This window comes from Saimiri boliviensis, chromosome 4, assembly GCF_048565385.1.
Source record: "Saimiri boliviensis isolate mSaiBol1 chromosome 4, mSaiBol1.pri, whole genome shotgun sequence".
Classification (NCBI taxonomy): Eukaryota; Metazoa; Chordata; class Mammalia; order Primates; family Cebidae; genus Saimiri; species Saimiri boliviensis.
The window spans coordinates 91,867,907-91,890,222 of record NC_133452.1 but is presented as its reverse complement, the minus strand read 5'-3'; the positions used below and the strand labels follow the sequence as shown (position 1 = coordinate 91,890,222).

Here is a 22,316-nt window from a genome sequence, read left to right as displayed (position 1 = left end):
TCCACAGCAACGCGGTTGGTTCTCGCCCATCTGTCTTAGCTCGGCTCTGCCCCTCCCTGCATTTTTTCCGCGCTGGCTGAGAGTCAAAGAGAAGTGGAGGTGGGAGGGAGCAACAATGAAAAAAATCACCTAAAAACTGGGACAGAGGAAGAAAACCATAGTTACGAAGGAGAACTGCAAAAGTTGCAGCAGAAAGGTTGGGAGTCCCGGCAGGTTCCTTAGCCCACAGAAAAGGAGCAAGTACCAGGGCAGCAGGACGGTTTCACACTTCTCTGATTCTGGAAGGTGCTGGACAAAAACATGGAACTAATTTCCCCAATGATGATTATAATCCTGGGTTGCCTTGCTCTGTTCTTACTCCTTCAGCGGAAGAATTTGCGTAGACCCCCGTGCATCAAGGGCTGGATTCCTTGGATTGGAGTTGGATTTGAGTTTGGGAAAGCCCCTCTAGAATTTATAGAGAAAGCAAGAATCAAGGTATGTGGCCATGGTAGGTGGGTTCTCCAGAGGAAATAATGCTTTCTTTTTAAATTTTTCTTTCATTGGCTCTCCAGTGCAGTGTTAGAACACGGGAATATACCTGCTTGCCTCAACTGAAGGATCTAGTCGTTTCTGAATTCCCCTACTAGCAATTAATGACCATAGCATGTTCAAAATTTTGAGAAAGAAATGAAATGCAATGCGGCATGCATCTACATTTTTGGAAGTAGAGATTAACTTCATCGAAGTTAAATTCTAAATGTGTATGTGTTAAGCAAATGTTTTCAGTAATTGGGAAAGATAAAGTGTAATCCAATTTAAGTTTGTGAAAATGAGTAACTCGTATCCAAATCGGAGTTAACACCGAAGTATTGTACGAAGTGCTTGCACAGTTGCTCCTTACAAATGAACAGGCACTGTATTTTTAGCTGACGTTGTTATTTGATGATGGTGTGCTCCATTTTTCACTACGCCCTGAGGAGACTAGTAATCCTTCCTGTAGTAGATGTTTTTGTCTTGAAAGTATCTTTTAAACGTCTGAACACTTCAAGGAACATAACTTTATTAATGTCTTTTAAGTTTTATTAAATTTCCAATCACAAAGATTTTATGGTATTTGATTGTCTAATAAATTCATATGATACTAATCATCATTATTCTTATGAATTATAATACTTTCTGTGGTGACCCATTCTTCATCTGGTTAGCCCAATTTGTAGAATAAATTTATACATAGTAGCATTGTTATACCACTGATCATTTACCTTCAGAATCTCTGAGATTCCAATTTAGTAAAAAACTTACAGAAAATTAAGGAGAACGAAGATGAAAATAAAAATAACCCAGAATATCATACTGGAAACACTGTAAAAATTTAGTGTATTTATATTTTTTGCTCTTTTTCCTATGCGTTTACAAACTAGTGAACAACAGTGGAATAATATTGTAATATTCTTTTATGTGCTTTTAATTTTAACATATAATGTGAGTAACTTTCTTGTATCATGAAATACATTGAATCTTCCTCTTATGGCTATATTTTTTCATAGGAGGATACAAAAGTTTGCTTAAATCTCAATAGTTGGATTTACAAGTTACTGTCAACCTTTTTTCTTTATTTCTATCAATGCTTCAGCGAACTTTCTTGCATGTGTGCATGCATGCATGTATTGATTGTGTGGTTTTACATTTTGCATTTATCTGATTGTTTACTCAGAATAAATTCCTAAGGGTAGAATTGCTGAGTTAAAGGACATACACACTGAAATTGTTTATATGAATGTGTTACCTCTGGAAAAAGATGTAAAAATATGCAGTTCTTGTTTTCCATTGAGTGTATGGAATTGCCTAGCTTCTCATATCCTGTGGTACCTGGATACCATGATTCTTTGTGATTTTTGCTAGTCTGATAGATGAAAAATTATATGTCTTAAAGAAATACTCCCTTGTCTCCCATAGCCTTCCTTAGACATATGATTTTGATAATTTTTCAGGAAGATTTTTTTTACAAGCTTGTATCAGAAGGTTAAATATTGGTGAGGCCTCTGTTTTCTTTCCTGACTAAACAAAACAAGTTATTGCTGAACTCGGTGGCTCATGCCTGCAATCCTAACACTTTGGGAGGCAAGGGTGGGAGGATTGCTTGAAGGAATTTGAGACAGCGAGACCTCATCTCTACAAAAACTAAATATAAAAATAAAAAAATTTAACCTGGTCCAGTGGCAAGCGCCTGTAGTCCCAACTACTCTGGAGGCTGAGGTGGGAGACTTGCTTGAGCTCAGGAGTTCAAGGTTGCAGTAAGCTATGATTGAGCCACTGCATTCCAGCATGGACAACAGAGTAAGATCCTGTCTCTTAAAACAAAAAAAGAAAAAAAGAATATGACTATATTATTTGATTTTTTACTACTAAAAGCTTTTAAGGTTCACTCTTGCCTCTCTTGTACCATTAACCTGGGCAGAATGATTAAAAAAAAAATTCCAGAGTTCTTCCACCTTTGGTGCCAAGGGAAATTCAAACCACACAAACCCCAACCTTAATGTAGGAAGGCTTGCGCCAGCCTACCCCCTAAACACGGTAAAACCGCAAGACCTGTCACTTTTCACTGTTCTCTCCATTTTTGGATCAGCTTGAGAGGCCTCCATTATTTTCTGCAGAGAAGTCTCATTATATATGAAATAAACCTCTTCATACCCTCTCGGGGCACGTGTGTGTGTGTATGTGTGTGTGTGTGTGTATGTGTGTAAATGTCATCGTCTTGACATCCAAAGCCTTGTAGAAGACTAAAAAGTGACAACTTTGGTGACCACAAAAAAAAAAACTTCCCATTATTTAATCTTTGCATAGATTATGCATTAATATGTTTCAAAAAATTGTAAATATAAAAACTACAAGGAAAAATCCCTTCATCCTCTGTTTCCCTTCCATCCAGTTCTCACTCCTCATTCCCAAACTTGACAACAGTGTAGTTCATTTCTTATGTATCCTTTCACAGTTTTTCTAACTGTATACAAGCAAATAGTATTATAGACTTTTATTTTCCACCTCATAAGCAAAATGTGTCATATTATTCACACTGTTCTTTTGCCAGTAGGTATTTACTATTTACATATCAGTAGCATATAGAACTCCTAATTCTTTTCTTTGAAGATGCATGGATATGGCTACATTTATTTAATAAGTTTCCTCATCAAGACATGTGGTAGTGAGATTCCTAAGATAACCTGAAATGATCCTGTATCCATTCCCTTGTGTAATCGCCTCCTTTTGAGTGTCAACAAAACCTAGTGACTCACCTCTAATCAACAGAATATGGCACAAGTGAACTGATGTTACTTCTGTGCTTAGGCTTTCATCTTGATAGCAGACTCACTTGCCTTCCTAGTTTGCATTCTTTAATGACGAGAGCTGTCATTATGGAGAGGCTTACAAGGCAAGAAATAGAGGGGAGGCCCTGGCCAACCCCAGTAAAAATCAAAGGTCTTCAGTCCGATAGCCTGTGAAAAACTAAATTCTGCCACCAACCCTGTCAGCTTGGTAGTGAATACTACTACCCCAGTTGAGCCTTGAGATGGCTTGAGCCCAATCTTTAGTTACGAAATCCTATTACAACAGAAAAATACATATTGCGAGTCTGATACTTTGTACTTTATAGTTGAGACAGAGGTGTTTTCATGCTTCAAACTGCGAGGTTATATCAATCTAATGTTGATTAGAATTTTTTTAAGCATACCATTTTTTAAGCATGAGATATTGATAAAATTTCTGGCACTGTGGCCGAGAGACTTATTTTAAACACGTAAGAGTACAGGCAATCTGCAGCTATCTACGAGTATCTATTTGTTGACACAATGGAAACATTATTTGAAAACACAGTGTCCCAAAGTGTACTAGGCTGAAGTTTGGTATTTTGCAAAAATATTCAATAAATAGTTTATGTAAACTGTTTGAAAAATACTGTCTCAATAAAGCATCATTATTTTTCAGGTTCTAATGAGGGAAATGGTGTCTACCTCCCACCAACATCTGTAGAATGTGAAATTTGAAAAATGTGGGCATAGGATCTAGATGTCAAGCAGCCCCCAAAGACACAAGATTCCTTACATTAAAATAGGTATATTAGACAACTTCTGCAGTTTATCTGCTTAAACACCTCTTGGGAAGGGCGCCTCCTTTAAGCCACTCTAAGACATATTTGACAGTCTTATCTGTAGTCCTCTATGTTGAATTAAAGTCTGCTTTCTCTTATATTATTATGGCTGCACCAGCTTTGTTTTGGTCAGTGTTTGCATGATACATATTTTTCTATCCCTTTCAATTTTTCTGAATCTTTATATTTTAACCCAGTCTCTTGAAAAATAAAAGATAGGTTGAACTGAATGAAAATAAAAATATGGCATAATTTTTATCACTATGTACTTATATTAGAAAAGAAGAAAAATCTGAAATTGATAAACTTTCAAGAATCATCTCTTCCTAAAAAAGAGTAAAATAAGCCAAAGGCAAGCAGAAGGAAGGTAATAGTGAAGAATAGAAATCAATGAAATTGAAAATTTAAAAAACAAATCAATGAAAGAAAAACCTACTTTTTTGAAAAGACCAATAACATTTCCAGACTTCATGCAAGACTGGTAGAGAAATTACAAATGACCAATGTTTGAATGAAATGGGGAATATCACTGCAGACATCAAAAGGATGGTAAGGAAATACTATTAATAACTACAAACAAAAATTTAACAACTTATATAAAATGGATCAATTCATGGAAAAACACATTCTACCAAAACTATCCAATATGCAATATATAATTTTTATAGCCCTACAGTATTAAGGAAATTGAATTTTTATTTTGATAACTTCCCCAAAAGAATTCCCTAGGCCCAGATTGTGTCATAGAAAACCATAAAGAATTCCCTAGGCCCAGATTGTGTCACAGAAAACTATTTTTGGTATAGAAAACTATACCAAATGTTTAAAAAAGAATTAACTATGAGTTCTACACTATTTCTTCCAGAAAGTAGAAGACAAGGGAACATTTCCCAGTCTATTTTATGAAGCTGGTATTACCTTGACATGGAACCACAGATAGTACAGAAGAAGGAAACTCCAGACAAATATTACTTATGAATATAATAATGCAGAAATAACAAAGTATCAGCGAATAAAATTCATCAGTATATGAAAGGAATTATGAAGTGAAGTCTGTCAAACCACGTAAGCTGCTGTATTAACAAGCTGAAGAAGAAAAAGCACATAAAGAAACAGCATTTGACAAATTCTATATCCATTCATGATATCCATTCATGATAAGAAATAGAGGGAAATTTCCTAACTCGATAAAGAACATCTACAAAAATTCTACAGTTAACAGTACTCTTAAACGATGAAAAACTAAATGATTTCCCCATATGATGGGGAACAAAGCAAGGATCTATGTTGTCACAACTTTTATTCAGCATAGTGCTGGAAATTTTAGCTGGTGCAATAAAGCAAGAAAAGAAAATAAAAGACATATAGATTCAAAAATAAGAAATAAAACTATCTTAATTTGCAGATGACATGCTTGTCTATGTAGAAAATACCAAGGAGTCTACAAAAAAAACTCTTGGAATAAATAGAAGGCAAATATAAAAATATCAATTGTTTGGTAAAATACTAACAATGAACATGTGGAAACCATAATTAAAATACATTAACATTTATAACCACTCAAGAAATATTTTGATATAAATCTAACAAAACCTATTTAACTGGTATGCTAAAATCCACAAAACATTGATGAACAAAATCAAAAGTCTTAAGGGAGAGATATACTGTGTTCCTGATTTGAAAAGTCAACATATTAAAAATGTCAGTTTCTTCCAAACTGATATCCAGGTTTGATGCAAATACTATTCCCAGCAAGATCTGTTGTAGATATAGACAAGGTTATTCTAAAATGTATATGGAAAGGAAAGAAACTAAAATACATAAAATAATTTTGAAAAAGTAGAATAGAATGAGAGGAATCATGCCACTCAATATCAAGGCCTGTTACTAATCAAGACTGTGGTATTGGCAGAAGGATAGACACAAAGATCAATGGAACAAAATAGAGTAGAGATAGAGTCACACAAATATGTCAACTGATTTTCAGCAAAGGTACAAAAACAACTCAATGAAATAAAGATGGCCTTTTTACAAATGATGATGGAGCAATTTGATGCTGTAAGCCAAAACAAACAAACAGAACAGGAACAACAAAAAACCACCCACAACACACAACAAAATGAATTTCTACCTGAGTCTTATATCTTATACAAAATTAACTCAACATAGATAACAGACTTAGATATAAAACATAAAGATATAAAAAGAAATATAGATGAATATCTTCCTAATTTGGGATAGAAAATAGCTCTTAGACTTGACCTGAAAAGCACAGTTCATAAAAGGAAAAATTGCTAAAATGAACCTCATCAAAATTAAAAACATTTGCTCTGTAAAAGAGTTAAGTAAGAAGATTTAAAGAAAAGCTACAGACTGGGATAAAATATTTGCAAGCCACATATTCAATAAAGGACCAGTATCTAGAGTATACAAAGAACTCTCATCACTCAACAGTAAAATACAAAATCCAGTCAGAAAATGGACAGATGACATGAACAAAAAGTGTCAAGGAAGAGAATATTCAGATGGCAACTAAGCACATGAAAATATGTTCAACATCGAGAGTCATTAGAGATATGCAAATTAAAACCGTGAGATACTACTACACATCTATCAAGATGGCAAAGATAAAAATAGCAACACCACTAAATGTTAGTAAGGATACAGAGAAACTGGATTACATATACATATGGTGAAAACATAAAATGATACAGCCACTCCAGAAAACACTCTCCCAGTTTCTTAAACATCTGAACACGTAGCTAACTACATGACCTGGCAATTGTACTTTTAGGAATTTATCAGAGAGAAACTTAATGTTTACATAAAAACTAGGATACAGATGTTTATAGAAGCACTATTTGTGATAGCCCCAAACTGAAAAGAATCCACTGTCCTTCAACCATATTTATTTTTGTTATTTTTATTTTTAGAGACAGCGTCTTGCTCTGTTGCCTTGGCCAGAGCACAGTGGTGCAAATGATAGCTCACTGCAACCTCAAAAACTCCTGGGCTTAAACGATACTCCTGCCTTAGACCCCCAAATCAGTGGAATTATAGGCATGTCTAGCCCAGCCTTCAATGTTTAAATAAACTGTTGTACATTCATACTGTGGAATACTACTCAGAAATTTAAAGGAATGAATGATTGATGCACACAACAATTTGGGTGAAGATTCAGAGAATTACACTGAGTGAAAAGCCAATCCCCAAAATTTGTATACTAAATTCTTCCATTTATATAATATACTGAAATTCAAAGTTACAAAAGTAGAGAACAGATTAGTGGTTGCCAAGATTAAGTAGGAGGTGGTAGTGGGAGAAACAGTGGGGGTGGCTATAAATGGGCATCATTTAGGATCTTTGTGAAACAGTGGGGGTGGCTATAAATGGGCATCATTTAGTATCTTTGTGGTGATGGAAATATTCTGTATCTTAACTGTATCAATGCGAATAACTTGGTTGTGATACTGTACTATAGTTTTGCAAGATGTTTATACTGGGAAAACAGAGTAATGGATATGTATGTTCTCTCTGTAACATTTCTTACAACCACATGTTAATCTATAATTATCTCTAAACAAAAAGTTTAATTAAAAAATAAATAAGCACTACTTCTACAGCATAGCATGTGTGACTCCCTTTACTCCATAATACTGAGGCTGCTGACATTGCATACAAAAAAGAACAGAAGGAAAGCAAGTAAAACAACACAGCAACAACAAAAACCCTGTTACAGAATTTCTAACACTGTGCATGACCATCTTTCACTGTTCTGTTATATTGTAATTGCTTTAAATGCCCCACATCAACAGTTAACTGCTGCTTCAATGTATTTGAACAGTTAGTTTACAGTTGTGGCCAGGTGCTTGTAGATGTTATGAAACGCTACCTACTAATAGGAAATTAAGAATTCTCATTTGAACAAAACTGTAACAATGAAAATGTGTCATCTTTAAGTATTGGTTAACAAACAATTATAGATCGGGAATGTTACAAAGCAATGTAGATGTCTGGATTACTAATGTACGAAAATGGGACTTCATTTTTTGGTGGCTCAATGGCTTTTGGGCCAGCAAGTTACCTGGTAGCATCCAACAGTGTGTTGCAGGAGTAATTATTTGCCGTGTCTTGGGAGGTATAGAAATGACTAATACTGAAATAATGATGAGCATAAATTATGCCTTGATATATATATATATATATATATATATATATATATATATATATATATAATACTGCAATGGAATATGAAAGTATGATGATTCTTTTGATGATAGAATCATGGATAAGATTGTAGTTTGTTGCCCACATTCATAATTAAAGAAACTGCTAAATTATACTTAGAGACCAGAGAAAATGATGACTTTTTTTCCCCAACAAGGTCATAGATGGCTGATATCAAACCCTGTGCTACAATATGTTCATAGGCTGCTAAGAGTGATCAGATAAAGAGGGGGAAATTAATGATATAGGAGAGAGAGGCATAAATGTAGAAGAAAGAAAAGGCAAGAGGGTAACACAAATGGAAAGATGTTGACATTTCATGAGGGCAGGAACTTCCATCCATGTTAGCAGAAGGGAACACATGGAGAATGGGTACAAATGTATGTACCTTGCAGGATTTAGTGGCAAGAAACTGAGACTGCTACTTGACTGCTCCATTTTTCCAGTGAGTTACAAGGCAGGGACACTATGTCAGAGTGGAGAGGGTTGGGTAGGTTGTACAGGTGAAATAGTCATTTTGAAAACTAGGAAAGTGAACAGAATAGAAAAGTGTATAAAGATTGCAAGGAGTTGTTGAATAACGGATTTCCTGTAAACCAGCTGGCAATTCTGAACTCTTTTATGGAGCAATATTGAGCTACAGGTTGCTTGTAAGTCTACTAATATCTTGAAAACAATGTTTAAATGTTACAATGATACAATTTCTAATTATCATTTATAGTTATTATTTTCTACTTATTTTATACTACAGGAACAGAAGGTACAAATAAGCAATAACATGATCAAAGGGAACATTACGTATTAGGACAGAACAAATTAAAATTTATGTAATTCAAATCTGGCTGAAACAATCAGAATTAATTAATTACCAAATATAATCTTAATAACTTTTCTCTTTAACTATAACTTCAGCATTAGGGTTCTTGGGGAGAATGGTCTTAAATATAACCCATGGTTTAGAAATGCTCACTAATATGATCTGTGTTTGTTTTATTTCAGTATGGACCAATATTTACAGTATTTGCTATGGGAAACCGAATGACCTTTGTTACTGAAGAAGAAGGAATTAATGTGTTTCTAAAATCCAAAAAAGTAGATTTTGAACAAGCAGTGCAAAATCTCGTTTATCGTACAGGTAAAGAATATTTTCAGGCAGCCCATTCGAAATCCAACATTGGAATACGAGAGTAGTTTTAGTCGTCCACTCCTCTATCAGGAATGATGAAAGTCCATTATTTTATTCTTGAGGTATGGCTAGAAGGGGAAAAGAATATGAGTTTGCCATTGAAATAAAAATGAATGGCAGCATAATACATTTGAATCAGATATGTGAAAGTGATAAGGTTACCTCATTGATGTTTTCTTTAGAGAATATTTGGAATCTGTATCATGTTACAGCTTCCAAGATGTCACTGACTCTTTTCTACTGCTGTGTATACAATGTTCTACAGGCTATACAACTTTTGGCCTGATTACATGTTGCTCAGCTCCCTGAAAGTAGAATTCCATGGCTTAGTACATCATTTACAATGGCATTTCCTGATATATTTTATAGGGCTATTACGGTAAGTGGGAGCTTGACTTGCCTTTTGCAAATCCTCCATCTTCAGAGACTGCCAGATTGCACAGTCAGCATGCTTCCAGTGTGGCTGTCTGTCTTCATTTCTTCCCAGTCTGCAAATGTGTGTACTGGGGCCATTTGTCCTCGCTGGAATGCAGAGCTGGTTCATTTTGTGTCTGGTTCTTTTTTGTGCTTTCATGACATTTTCACTTGCTTCTATTCTCTATGGCTTCTTTCTCTCTGTTTCCCTTTTTTCTTCTTTGGTTTCTTTTTATGTAACCTCTTGTGCATTTCTTGCCATTAAGACAAGAAAGTTTGTTTTAAAAGCTACCAGTAATCAATAGAATTATATGTATATATATGTGTGTGTGTGTGTGTGTGTGTGTGTGTATATATATATATATATATATATATATATATGTATGTATGTATATTTCTTGTTTGCATGATCATCGCAACCTGTTGATTAAATTCTTTGATTATTTAGTGCTTCTTGATGTTTGGACTATGGAATTTCAAATCAAAGAATATAAATATTTTGAAGGCCTTTGATCTGCAGAGTCACATATGCCTTCAGAAAAATTTACTAAGTTACCTATCGGAGGTGTATGGAAATGATTGTGTTTTTTCACCTGGGCCTCTTCTGTGGACTTTTATGCTTAAATATTTCTGTTTAGCAGATGAAATATTTTAATATTTATTCTTGAATCAGTTTCCCATTCCTCCCATATATTCTCTAACCATAAAGAAGATGTATGCTCAGGAAATCTAAAAACTTTTTTTCATTAACTTATACAAAATGTAATTTACACATAATTGGATGATGAAATACAAAATTAACACTTATTCTTTGAAAAAGTTACTTCAATAAAGATGGCAACAATGGCCATAGGGGACTACTGGAGGGGAATGGGGAGGGCACAAAGGTTGAAAAACTATTGAGTACTGTGCTCATTACCTGAGTGATGGGTTTAATCATACCCCACACCTCAGCATAACACAATATACTCATGTAGCAAACCTGCATATGTACCCCCTGAATCTAAAATAAAAGTCAAAATGTTTTTTGAAAGAAAAAGTTACTTCAAAATAAATAAAAAATGAGTAAAAAGTAAACCCCAATTCCTAAATAGGAGTGTGTATTGTAGAAGGAGCATGAATGCTAACATAAAGGAAATCGTGGGTTCACAGCTATTCATAGGGTTCAGAAAGGCCTCCTGGTGAAATACTCAAGAAGATACCTGAAAGAAAAATAGAAATCTGTAGAAGTTTGAAGCTCATAGGTATAAGTGTGTGGGATTGGGTGGGAGTAGATATGGGTAAAGTAAAGGAGAGGATATTCTGAGCAGACAGAGCAGCCTCTGAAATGTTGGGATATGTAAAATATGTGTTTTTAATGTATCTGGACATTAAAATACATTTATTGTAAAATACAATTCATTGTAATACATTTGCGGTAATTTCTCCTTAGTCATTCCATACAATTGTGTATAAATTACATGGATTTACTTCTTACAATTTTCATGCTTCCGTCAGAATTTTGTTAAAACATTCAGTACAATTTGTGATTATTAGATTTGGAGGGAGAAGGGCTGAAAATACCAGCTCTCTTCATCACCCATTTGTAGATTATCCCTTAAAGTGAATAGATGTTCACTATCTCACAGCATACGTTGAATCTTTTTTGTTTGTTTTGAGATAAAGTCTCAGTCACCCAGGCTGGAGTGCACTGGTGAGATCTTGGCTCACTGCAACCTCCTCCTCCTAGGTTCAAACGATTCTTCTGCCTCAGCCTCCCCAGTAGTGGGGATTACAGGAGCCTACCACCACACCCAGGTAATTTTCCCATTTTTAGTAGAGACAGGGTTTCACCATGTTGGTTAGGCTGGTCTGGAGCTCCTGATCTCAAGAGATCCGCCTGCCTTGGCCTCCCAGAGTGTTGGAATTACAGGCGTGAGCCACCACACTCAGCTGAGAGTAGGTCGAATCTTTATCTACTTTTATTTACCGGAGATGACTTTAGGTGCTGGAAGGACTTTAGTGGTAGTCCCTTCTGACCAAATAATAGTAGAGATATATTGACTGTGTTTCAAGGAGTTGTTGCCTGTTTTGAAAATAGTTTTCTTTGTTCATAGCATCAATTCCAAAGAATGTCTTTTTAGCACTGCATGAAAAACTCTATATTATGTTGAAAGGGAAAATGGGGACTGTCAATCTTCATCAATTTGCTGGGCAACTGACTGAAGAATTACATGAACAACTGGAGAGTTTAGGCACTCATGGGACAATGGACCTGAACAACTTAGTAAGGTAAATAGATGCATTAGTATGATTTAGTCTTGCTTTTTGTTTTAAATTTGAAAAAAAAAAATCCTATACATTGGACCTCAAAAATTGTCAGATTGATTAATGAAATATACCTCACTAGTCTATTAAGAGATTATTTTAATCTTTTAAATTCTAATTCAGTTCAGCATTTCTATTTTATGGTGAGCAAATAAGCCAATACAATCATCGTAATACATTTGCGGTAATTTCTCCTTAGTCATTCCATACAATTGTGTATAAATTACATGGATTTACCTCTTACAATTTTCATGCTTCCATTAGAATTTTGTTAAAACATTCAGTACAATTTGTGATTATTAGAACGAAAGGACATTGAGAGGATGGGGGAGAGGATGGAATCAAAAAGTGGTGAAAAAGGTCCAGGAGATGTTTGTGGTACTTAACAGGTGGCTCAGGCAAAGTCATTGTGGGCCTTAGGACTGAGCTACAAGGTCCTCTATTAAGGGAGCTCCCAGGGAAGAGCAGCAGACAAAGTCAGCCCTATTCTGAAGCTTTCTGGAAAATTTAAAGACTGGGCATGGGAGCTATGAAAAATATTTCCCACATGCCTACAGAGATTTAGTAAGTTGAAGTTACCTGAGTCACTTTGCCATTTCAGCAGAATCCTGGAATGCCCCAGGTAAGAATCAGCAGTTCAGGCTCAAACCAAAAGACACTGAACATTTTCTTAGAGGTCCAGTAGTGGGTGGTGGAGGAGGGGACACAAAAACAACCAAATTAAAAAATGTGCTGAAACATACCCAATATCTATAACAAAATGAAGATATTGAAATGAACAAAATATTCTTGGATATTTTTGAAACTTTGGCAGAAGGAGATTATGAAGGGATGGTAAATAAAACATAAATAGTATTAAATGTTTTAAGGCATGTTAACAATATTTATATTATTTATCTTAAGTATGCTACCCTAATCACTTTATTCTCTTAATGGTAAAACTTATTGATGATATGTACTATATTTCAATAGGCAATAGTTTGAATTTATGGGATCCTGTGAGAAATTAGGAAATTTGGTGACTAATATTGCCCTGATTCTTTGTTTTTGTTGTTGTTGCTATCTAAAGGCGTGGACTATATCTTAGCTATTATTATTTGCTAAATAAAATTTTGTTGAATTGTGTTAGATCAGTTTATTATCTCATATTTGTCAGAGTCTAATATGCTTGCTTAGAAAGCATTTAAATATCTTCAGATAAATCAAACCACAGTTTTAGTTCCACCTGTATTATCTTGACCACAGTAAGCAAATATCAAATCTTCTTAAGAGTGACTTTTCCCCAAGAGAATCTGCCACATATTATCTGTCCCTCATGTATTGCTATGAAATAATGCCCTGCTTTGTATCATTTGCCTTTCTTCTTTGGTCTTTGGGTCTGACTTTCTGTGTATTTCTGTCTTGTAGACATCTACTTTATCCAGTCACAGTGAATATGCTCTTTAATAAAAGTTTGTTTCCCACAAACAAGAAGAAAATCAAGGAGTTCCACCAGCATTTTCAAGCTTATGATGAAGATTTTGAGTATGGGTCCCAGTTGCCAGAGTCTCTTCTAAGGTTTGTTTCCTACAATTAATTCTTTCATCAAGGTCCTCTCAGCAATTCATGCACCTTTCATTTTTCTAAGTAGATGTAATAGCAGTTTAAATGGGAGAGAAGCTGTTTGTTTCTGATGTCTATATGTTAATTGAAGGAGGGCCAAGGAAGAGAGATGCTCTCCTTATTTTGATGAATGAAAAGATAGATAGATAGAGAGAGAGAGAGAGAGAGAGATTGATGGGATTAAGAATTAATTTTAAGGCCTTTTATCCCATGCACAGTGTATTATTATTGCACTCATTGCTGCAGTTAGGATTCCTGCTAAATCCTCAACATGAGCAGTCTTAGAATCATAGACTGTTCTCATTCTCTTTGAGGCAAACATGGGTGTGGTCAAATGGATTTCTCACAGTTGGCTCAGACAAATGTTTTTAAAATGAGGCATATGCAAAGCAGCTGCATGATTTAGAAATTTCTTGGCAGTGGCTCTATATCTTACTCCATTTAGGTTGCTGTAACAAAGTGTCATAGACTGGGAAGATTATAAACAACAGAAATTTATTTCTCATTGCCCTGGAGGCTGGAGGTCTGAGATGAAGGTGCCAGCATGGTCACGTTCTGGTGAGGGCCCCTTCCAGATTGCATACTCCTAATTCTTCACTGCGTTCTCACGTGGTGAAAGGGGCAAACAAACTCCCTCAGACCCCATTGATAAGGGTATGACTCCTTTTCATGAGGACTCTATCCTTATGACCTAGCTACCACCCAAAAACCCCCACCTTCTAATACCATCACCTTGGGCATTAGGATTTCAACATATAAAGATTTGAGAGAGACACAGACATTCAGACCAGAGCATACATAGACTATTGGTCTACAATGGTGACTGTTGAGAAAAGATTTAGAAGATTAGTGTCAGTTTGTTTTTCCCAGCTTAAGTCAGCAATTGTTTCTGTGCATTGGGTTTTCATTCTTTCATCCTACAACTTACAGCAGCCACATTAAAAGCAGACCAAGCAAGTTGTGGGTTCTCTCTTCTTATTCAGTACCAGTCCAATAGGGCTCCAAGCTTTTATTTACAAAAGACACTAGAATATAGTTGTTTTGCCTCCCCAATTGTCCTTGTAGAGTAATAATTCCGAAGGTAGAGCTTTCATGAAGTTATACCTAAAAATGAATATATTTAGAGAAATAATTTTCATTCCACAGATATCCCCTTTTTATGCTGTGACCTATTATTTCTAAAGTGCTTTGAAATTAATTTCTATATATTTTGTTCTCATGTAGAAACTGGTCAAAATCCAAAAAATGGCTCCTGGCATTGTTTGAGAAAAACATTTCAGATATAAAAGCATGTACATCTGCAAAAGATAATTCCATGGTAAGTATTTCTTACCTTTTTTTTCCCTAACATATATGAAATAAAGACAGTAATAAACTATGGTTGTTAAAATATATTTTGCTAAAACACATGAGATTTATTATATATCATTTTTGTGTCAATGACTGTACTGGACATGTTGAGATACATTATTTTATTGTTACATCCTCACAACAACCTATGTAGAAGAGATATCCTATTCTACATAAGAAAAAACTAGAGACAACAAACAAAAAAAAATACAAGTTCAATGTTCATATTGATTCATGTGTTATCATACAGTTGGATGTGTCAATAGCGACAGGTGAAAGTAATGGCAAATGAGGAAAAGAGAACAAAGCTCTACAAAGTAGATGACTTTGTTGTTGATGCCATTCCCATTAGTTATTTGTTTAGATGCAAGGAGGGAGAACAGTATAATTTAAAAAGCCAGGCACGAGGAGTCCATGACCTAAGTGTTATTCCAGATATGGTTCTTCAAATGTGGCCCATAAACCGAAGGCAGCAGCATCACCTGGGAATCACTCAATCAGAAACTCTACAGCAGGCCAGTCATGGTGGCTCATGCCTGTAATCCCAGCACTTTGTGGGGGCTGAGGAAGGAGAATTGTTTAAGCACAGGAGTTCAAGACTAGCCTGGGAAATATAGCAAGACCTTGTTTCTACAAACAATTATTTTTAAAAAAATTAGCCAGCATGGTGCCACATAGCTGTGGTACCAGTTACTCAAGAGGCTGAGGTGGGAGGATCACCCTTGAGCCCAGATAGTCAAGGCTGCAGCAAGCCATGATTATGCCACTGTACTCTAGCCTGGGGGACAGAGCAAGACCCTGTCACTAAATCAGTCAGTCAATCTATCAATCTATCTTTGAGGTAAATCCCAACAATCTGGTTTAATAAGCCTTACCTTTGGTTCACATGTTTTCTAATGAATGGTTCTCACCTCTGCCTCCTCATTAGAATCACCTCCAGGACCTTTTGAAAACTTTCTGATGCCAGGGTCTGCCCAGAGAGACTGGGTTTCATTTGGTCTGTATTGCCTAGGCTCAAATGCAGTCACCAGTTGTGTAACCGTGGGCATGATACCTAGTCTTGTGGCCTCGGTTTCCTCACCTACCTCATAAAGTTATTGTGGGAATTAAATGACTTAATTTTTGTAAAGCACTGAGAACAGAGGACTGGATAGGAGCTTATCATTGCTATCATCATTTGAAAAATATCTTCAAATATTTTTACATTTAAATATGGCATCAGAAGTTTTTGTTTGTTTTTAGTTAAACAGCAAGTATTACCACAAACAGCTTTGCTTAAAACTAGAAAGCAAGATGGTTCGTTATCTCCTTCCTGAATAAAGGGAACAGGAAGCCCTGCTGGAAGGCCCTTCACTGACAAACTATATTTCAGCTAATATTTTTGTTTTATAAACAACCCAGACAAATGCACATTTTCTCTGCATTATTTTCTAGGACGTAGGGGCAAAAACACATGTATATAAAAGGTATAACCAAATATATCTGTAATCTGTGGGCCTAGCAAACAGAATTTTTAAATTTCCAGTTAAAATTCTCTACCAACAGTACTTCTAGAATAGCATTTATTTTTCTTGCTCTGAAGAAATGAGTTATTTTCAATCATAGATACTCTAACCCCCTATTTGTATTAGTCCATTTTCATGCTGATAAAGACATACCTGAGACTGGGCAATTTACGAAAGAAAGAGGTTTAATGGTTCCACATGGCTGGGGATCCCTCACAATCATGGCAGAAGGCAAGGAGGAGCAAGTCACATCTTACATGGATGGTGGCAGACAAAAGGAGAGAGAACTTGTGCAGGGAAACTCCCCTTTGTAAAACCATCAGCTCTCATGGGACTTATTCACTTTCATGAGAACAGCACTAGAAAGATCTGCCTCCATGATTCAGTTACTTCCCACTGGATCCCTACCACAACACGTGGGAATTCAAGATGAGGTTTCAGTGGGTTCATAGTCAAACCATATCACTATTTGAATAAAAAATAAGTTTGAATTTTGCTGAAGCCAATCTGGTGTTTAAGACTTAAGGAGAGAATTCAACTTGAACATCAATGAGCAGTTTAACTTTATTTTTTGATGTATTGCATCTCTGTTTTCCTCTAGCAGTGTTCACACAGAACCTTTTTTTTTTTTTAGACAGAGTCTTGCTCTGTTGCCCAGGCTGAAGTGCAGTGGCATGATCTTGGCTCACTGCAACCTCTACCTCCCAGGTTCAAGCAGTTCTCCTGCCTCAGCCTCCCGAGTAGCTGGGACTACAGGTGCATGCCACCATGCTTGGCTAATTTTTGTATTTTTAGTAGTGATGAGGTTTCACCATATTGGCCAGGCTGGTCTCAAACTCCTGACCTCATGATCCGCTACCTTGGCTTCGCAAAGTGCTGGGATTACAGGTATGAGCCACTGCGCCCAGCTGAGCTTGTGATTTTATACTACTATTTAAAAAAAAAAAACATGTGGACTAAGGAAATTTAAAAGATTTTTTTGTCTTCCACTGCATATATGGATTTCAATGGTCTGCTGAAGCAGGATTTGAACAAATGCAGTGAGGCGATCAAGCTCAAGAATCCCTACTTCTAATTACTGTACTACAATAAGAACATAAGTCCCTTGGCATGCCTCAAACCACAAAACCTGGGAATGGCAGAAATGATAACTTTCATGTTAAAGAAAAATGCGTGATCTCATTTATTAACATCAATCTTTGTCACATAGCCATGACTTGATAATGTCTATTTTTTTTAAAACAGACATTATTGCAAGCTACGTTGGATATTGTAGAGACAGTAGCAAGTAAGGAAAACTCACCCAGTTATGGGCTCTTACTGCTTTGGGCTTCTCTGTCTAATGCCGTTCCTGTAAGTATATTAGTAAAGTATGAGTTACATTGCTCTCTACTGTCCTTTAATTGTTTTCCGTTCATTTCTTTCTTTCATTCTTTTTTTCTACCCTTTTCACTCATTATGGAAAAGAAAAAAATTACAGTGGATTTGGTTGTGAGATAAAAACCAAAACTGAATGCCTAATGAAATCTGATGAGGTCATAGAGGAGGCAAAACAGATCCCAAGTGAACTCTGTCCTCTGAAAGTCAGTGTGTAACAGAATGAAGGAAAAGCTTGCCCTTTGGGGCAAGTTGTACACAACCTCTGTTTAGGGAGCATTTTTTGTATGTCTACCAATGTGCTTAGTATTGATATTGAAAAGATGAATAAAGATTGGCCACATACTTTTACTGGAAAGAATGTTTAAACGGATAGTTTCAGGTAAATTAGGCTTGCGTCCAGACATCCCAAGTCATAATTGTAGACTTGCACGGTGGTAACCTAAATTCTCTGTGCCTCCATTTCCTAACAAGGGATAACGTACTATTTTACCTAATAAGGGTAAAAAAAGGATCATGTACATAAACCTCCTACTGTGGTTTTAAAACTCGGGTGCTTAATAAATGGTAGTTCTCATTTCTCTAAAAAGTTGTTGTGAGGATTTAACAAGATAAGCCTAGCTGGTATCAATGAATATTAGCTCCCTCTCTCCATTTGTACCCATTCTCCTTCTGTGTGCCATTCCTGTTTTCATTACCATTCCTGTTTGCATTACTTAGCATTAGGGTCCTACAAGCTTCTGCAGAAATGGTGCTGGTGAAGTTGGAACTTTCAACATTTCTAAAGAGAGCAGAGACTTAAAAAGCTTTTCCTTTTTTTTTTTTTTTTTTTTTGAGATGGAGTCTTGCTCTGTCATCCAGGCTGGAGTGCAATGGCACGATTTCGGCTCACTGTAACCACTGCCTCCCAGGTTCAGGTGGTTCTCCTGCCTCAGCCTCTTGAGTAGTGGGGATTACAAACATAAGCCACCACGCCCAGCCAAAAAACTCTTTTTTTTTTAAAGCTGTCATGAATTAAATTAGAACTATGAGATTTGTCTACCATGTCATGTTCAACGCACACCAGTTTCCGGGGACAGGAGGTTCTCACATTAGCCTCAGATGCTACTTATATTATCCAACATTAAAGGGTAACCTTTTAAATATATTTGTTTTCTACTAAACAGAATTTAACCCAACCCTAATGATACGTGTGGTCATTTTTCTTCCATTTTCTTCCAACAAGTAGAAATGAGGAAGATGTTTTAAGTATTATTTATTTAGCCTTACTTTAATAAAGGCTTAGGTTGTTAAAGGCTTTCTATGTCCTGATATTCTAGTTTCCCATAACTTGTTGAAAAACTTACTGTAAAAAGAGAAGAGATAGATAGAAATTCTGGCCTGTTTGCTCAAATGTATGTTACCTGGTGGAACGTACATTTCATCCAATATGGTCAAGTAAAAGTAGTTTAAACCCTTCCCCTTCTTTATGTACCTATAATATTATTCTCTCATTTTTCCTTAAGTAATTTTCTTGGAAACTGATTAAGCTACAGCAAAACTGAAAAGCAAACATCAAAACATCTCCCAAAGTACAAACAAGACAGCCACTCCTGTCAGGGAATTAATTTTCAAGATCTCATTAGAAACATCCCCCGGAAGAAAGACACACAAAGCCCCATTGATCTGACACGGAGGATGTCAGTTCTTTGGAATTTGTTACTGGTGCTGGTCTGAAAGGATTTAAAACATTCATTTCAGAAAGGAAGTGTCTGATGATTAGAGAAAATTCCATCTCACTGGCTCTTGTTGGCATCTCCAAGAGGCAGCCTGGTGCGCATGCAGAGACCCTGGAGAGGCTTTAGAGTCTGGTCCAAAGCCAATTCCCAGCACTGGGTAACAGTGGGCCAATTGTTTAACCTGCCCAAGCCTCAGTGTCCTTATCTGTGATATGGGATTAATGCTATACCTACCTCAAAGGGTAGATGTAAGAATTATTTGTTAAGAAATAGATAGTGGCTATTAGTACTCAGTTCAGCTTAGGTGTTCAATAAATGCTGATTTTCTTCCCTTACAAAAATTATCTCTCTAGATTTAATCAAGCATTACTTTCAGTTACTCACTAATAACGAACATAGATTATCCTAGCTTCCAAGTATTTGATGGCTCAAAGGCCCCAGAGTGGGAGAATCCACTGCTGTCCTGGCTTTTGTGACCTTTATTGCTACTGAGAGTGCCCGAAGCCCTGCTAGAGGTGTAGGTGGTAAGGCCTGTCTTTTCCTGCAGGCTGGATTATATTTTTATCTTCCCTCTCCTGCCTTGTACTATGCCTCAAGGCCTATGGGGCTCAGAGCTCAGGCATCAGATGGGCTAGGTACCAGATCTCTAGGAAGCTCCATTATAGCCCAAGATATTAACTATAATTTATGAACTTATTTTTATGGAAAAACTGTTTCTAAGTTCCAAGAAATTTCTGAATGCCAAATGATTTTTTTAATCACTTTATATATTTTTTCTTTTTTATTGTATGTTAAGTTCTGGGGTTCATGTACAGATCTTGCAGGATTGTTGCATAGGTACACACATGCCATGGTGGTTTGCTGTCTCCATCCCCCATCACCTACATCAAGTATTTCTCCCAGTGTTATCCCTCCCTCACTTTCCTGCTCCACCCCACGCTGTCCCTGCCCTAACCCCCCACCCCACTAACATACTCCAATGGGTGGTGTTCCCCTCCCTGTGCCCATGTGTTCTCATTGTTCAATACCCACCTATGAGTGAGAATATTCTGTGTTCGGTTTCTGTTCTTGTGTCAGTTTGCTGAGAATCATGGTTTCCAGATTCATCCATGTTCCTACAAAGGAAATGAACTCATCGTTTTTTATGGCTGCATAGTATTCCAGCCATGGAATACTATGGTGTATAGGTGCCACATTTTCTTTGTCTAGTCTGTCATTGATGGGCATTTGGGTTGGTTTCAGGTCTTTGCTATCATAAACAGTGCTGCAATGAACATACATGTGCATGTGTCTTTATAATAGAACGATTTATAATCCTTTGGGTATATACCCAGTAATGGGATTGCTAGGTCAAATAGAATTTCTATTTCTAGATCCTTGCGGAATCGCCACGCTGTCTTCCACAATGGTTGAACTAATTGACACTCCCACTAAGAGTGTAAAAGTGTTTCTATGTCTTCACATTCTCTCCAGAATCTGTTGTCTGCAGACTTTTTAATGATTGCCATTCTAACTGGAGTGAGATGGTCTCTCAATGTGGTTTTTATTTGCATTTTTCTAGTAACCAGTGATGATGAGCATTTTCTCATATGTTTGTTGGCTTCATATGTCTTCTTTTGAAAAGTGTTTGTTCATATCCTTCATCCACTTTTGAATGGGTTTGTTTGTTTTTTCCTTGTAAATCTGCTTTAGTTCTTTGTAGACTCTGGATATCAGCCCTTTGTCAGATGGGTAGACTGCAAAAATGTTTTCCTATTCTGTTGGTTGCCGGTTCACTCTAATGATTGTGCTTTTGCTGTGCAGATGTTTTTTAGAAGATTTCTCCAAACAAAACACAAAGCTGACATTTTACCTTTTTTATCTGCTGCATCTCTGAAGTTCTTTCTAAATAGTTTCAGTAGCAATCGCTACCCCATCCCACTCTCAACTCCCACAGCATTTATTTCTTTTATAACATGGGTTTGCTCTATCACTGTCTTGTACATTTAGTTCATTTTTCTCTGATATGTATTCATATCCCCAACTAGATGTGAAAATTCTTTGGACAAGAATTATCTCATATGTATTTGTGTTTACCATGATTGGTAGAAGACTCTCTGACATGTTATAGAGACTCCATCCAAATCTCTTTTTGAATGGATAAATCAACAATATCAAAGAACACACTCAATTCTTCTTCTCTTAGACACAGCAAAGATACAGAGCTTTCCTCCTTGCCCCTTCTCTCCTTTGTTCTTTCCTCTCCAAAACAATGGAATGACATCGTGGTGGCTGCTTCTGCAGTTAGGTGAGCTGAGTCGCCCTTTTTCCTTCTTGCCCATCTCTGACCATGGACTTGAACTGTTTCACAAAATACTAATTGATACTCCTTTCCCAAATGTGGGTGCACAAAGACTTCAAGGTCACTTATTCCTGCATATTGATTTGGTAATGCATATAAACTTTTATTAACTCTTTACTTTCTTTTGCATGCCTTTTTTATGTTTTAAAAGTATTTTGGC

General features: G+C 36.3%; 1 protein-coding gene across 3 annotated transcripts in view; it reads left to right on the top strand.

Moving 5' to 3' along the window:
- The first annotated feature begins 57 nt into the window (after positions 1–57).
- CYP39A1 (cytochrome P450 family 39 subfamily A member 1) overlaps positions 58–22,316 on the top strand; it is a 93,946-nt gene continuing 71,687 nt past the window's right edge. The window contains exons 1-6 of one of the 3 annotated variants that reach the window (XM_074397866.1): positions 58–477; positions 9,356–9,491; positions 12,113–12,227; positions 13,671–13,820; positions 15,090–15,183; positions 17,966–18,073. In XM_074397866.1, the coding sequence (XP_074253967.1) occupies positions 301–477; positions 9,356–9,491; positions 12,113–12,227; positions 13,671–13,820; positions 15,090–15,183; positions 17,966–18,073 (780 nt within the window). In that variant the 5' untranslated portion in view covers positions 58–300. Of the gene's footprint in view, positions 478–9,355; positions 9,492–11,685; positions 11,754–12,052; positions 12,228–13,670; positions 13,821–15,089; positions 15,184–17,965; positions 18,074–22,316 lie in introns of those variants that run through there. The other 2 variants (XM_003923074.4, XM_010333971.3) reach the window with 2 other exon arrangements.